The sequence below is a fragment of the Micropterus dolomieu genome, linkage group LG08 (assembly GCF_021292245.1).
Source record: "Micropterus dolomieu isolate WLL.071019.BEF.003 ecotype Adirondacks linkage group LG08, ASM2129224v1, whole genome shotgun sequence".
NCBI lineage: Eukaryota > Metazoa > Chordata > Actinopteri > Centrarchiformes > Centrarchidae > Micropterus > Micropterus dolomieu.
In genome coordinates, this window is record NC_060157.1 from 10,848,850 (window position 1) to 10,851,708 (window position 2,859).

At 36.2% G+C, this 2,859-nt stretch overlaps 1 protein-coding gene across 1 annotated transcript in view; it reads right to left on the bottom strand.

Moving 5' to 3' along the window:
* Positions 1–124: 124 nt before the first annotated feature.
* map3k12 (mitogen-activated protein kinase kinase kinase 12) overlaps positions 125–2,859 on the bottom strand; it is a 12,795-nt gene continuing 10,060 nt past the window's right edge. The window contains exon 16 of the mRNA XM_046056003.1: positions 125–848. Within this exon, the coding sequence (XP_045911959.1) occupies positions 693–848 (156 nt within the window). The 3' untranslated portion in view covers positions 125–692. The remainder of the gene's footprint in view (positions 849–2,859) is intronic.

Sequence of the window (2,859 nt, forward strand, 5' to 3'; positions counted from 1 at the left end):
TTTTTTTTTGAGTGCTGACATATATAAACAAAAAACAAAATAACTTAAGTAATACTTTCAGAATTAAAAAAGTGTAAACTTTCACAAAATATAAAACTGACAACATTTGAACCGTAAATTATAAACATGTAGTCATGCATTTGTTCACAGGGCTGCATACCGTTTAGTCTTACATTTTTATCTTACAAATAAAATAAAGTTAGATATTTCTCATGTGGTATGTAATGGATATTTACATTATTATTCATTAGTATTTGATGCATTAGTGTGTGGAGTATCATGGAGGATGCTCCCAGAGTGAGGATTAGTGTGTTTAAAGGACAAGTGTGGTATCTTGTGCGTGCATCTGTGGAAGGGTTTTTGCTGAACTGGAGCAGTGGCTAAGGTTACCTTGGTAACTATTTTGCCTTTAAAAAAACCCCTACTGAACATAAATGACATTTATCTGATGTCACAAGCTGCCAAAATATCTGATATCAGGTTATGACAAATGTCCTACTGCATGTCATCTGATGTAGGTTTGCCAGCCAACAAACTTATGAGACACCATAAGTCAACTTGTCATAGTCTGAGTGGTGTGGTAGGTGTGATCCCTCATGACAACAGTAATGTACTGCACTGACAGATTGGTGTACGCCTGTGATGATTGTTCACTGTACGGTAGCTGGAGGTCTTTGCTAGTGTCCAGTGATCTATGGAGGTCCTGTATGGGGTGCCTGTGGAGACCCCTGATAGGGTTGAGACGGCGACACCCATGCTCCAGCACTGGGAGGACGGCTGGGCTCTCCGCTACCTGACTGATCCAGCTCAGCACTGTCGCAGTCAGAATCATCACACAGGGCCCGATTCTAGAGACAGAAAGTGGGAAACAGTGTCATACATGACCTACAGACAACAGTAAGTGTTTTTGAAAGCCGTTTTAAGAATTAAAATATTATTATCAACAAGTCATTTTACTACTAGTCCTTAATGAATGACTAGTAACAAAAAATGTTTATTAGTAAGAATGAAAATGTTAGTAGTATCTTTTGGAAGAGTTACAAGAAACTAATAAATACATACTAGTATCTAAATAATAGATACTAGTAAAATTGAAATAGTTACTAATTACTTTTCAAAAAGTTACTAGTAAATAATGAATAGATGATATCTACATAAATGCAAAACCTCATAGATTTCAATGGCAAAAATATGCAATTAGTTACTAGTAAGTAAAAAATAGTTACTAGTAAATAAAAATTAAGCACTTTCTAATCAGTTGTTACTAGTAAAAGGGGAATAATTACTAGTAACTAATAAATAAGTAATAGCACCTTTCAAATAGCAACTAATAAGTTTTAAGGATTAAATGTCAGAATGCTTTGTAGTAAAAGCACCAATACAATGCATTAGCTCCAAAAATCCACTTAAAAGTATCAAAAGTAAAGTAGTCTTTCTGCAGTAAAATGTCCTCTTTGACTGAGATATATATATATATATATATATATATATTAGGGCAACTGTGGAAAGTTTTATTCAGATATATTAATATTTACTGGTAGCTCAATGGGCTCAGTGTTTTTATATGTACTTTTATCGCGATGAAATGTTATTTAATTCAAAATTTCTCTACCAAAGTAAATTAATCCTTGAGTAAGTATTGTTATCATTTAACTATTCTTTTTCATATTCTGATTTGTGTTATTATTTGGTTTCAATACTATGTAATCAGAATATTTTTGGGTTAGCACTATAGCAGCCATAGTCAGTAGTATAGTTAACTCTGTACAGGGTCACGAGATTTCTGGAGCCAATCCCAGCTGTCATTGGGCTAACCCTGGACAGGAAGCTAGTTCCTCACAGGGCTAACTCATAGAGACAAACAATTCACACACGTTCACACCTAAGGGCAATTAAGAGTCACCAATTAACCTATGCATGTCTTTGGACTATGAGAGGAAGCAGGAGAACATGAAAAGAACCCACACAGACACAAGGAGAACACGCAAACTCCAAAAAAAGAAAGGCCTGAGCCTTGATCCATGAACCTTCCTTCCGTGAGGCAACAGTGCTAACCACACATCTGTGTGTCATGTTATTCTCATTTTTAGCACCACATACCAGTTATTTTCTGGTACAGTAAAGAAGGTCACTTCAAGAGAGGTCATTTAACGAGATGGCCTCTTCTGCAGCTGTCGTTTCTATTTCTTGGAGTGCAGTAGGGACATTCAGGCTCCCAGAGCTTTCCACCGCGCTCGCTCGGTGATCTACAGTGAACATTTTCGGCTTTGCTCCCAGTTCCATATAAACTGTCATACATGGTAAATAATAATAATAATAATAATAATAATCCTTATTTGTAGAGCACTTTTCAAAAACAAGTTACAAAGTGCTTTAACAAGTGTAAAGAATAATACAAAAAAAAGATAAGAGCATGAAAATTTTATATAAAATTAGTAAAATACAATAAAATAAAAGGGATAAAATAAAGTCAAATAAGATCGGTAAAAGCTCTCCTATAAAAGTATGTTTTAAGAAGGGACTTAAAAGAGTTCACTGACTCAGCCGACCTGATTTCCTCGGGCAGGCTGTTCCAGAGCCTCGGGGCCCTGACAGCAAACGCTCTGTCCCCTTTAGTTTTCAGTCGAGACTCTGGAACAGACAACAGACCTCTGCCCGAGGATCTCAAGGTACGTGCTGGTGCGTATGGGACTAAAAGGTCAGAAATATAACAAGGCGAGAGGCCATGAAGAGCTTTAAAAGTGATCAATAGAATTTTAAAGTCAATTCTAAAACATACTGGGAGCCAGTGTAATGAAGCTAAAATAGGAGTAATGTGGTCATATTTCTTTGTTCTGGTTAAAAGCCTGGCAGCTGAGT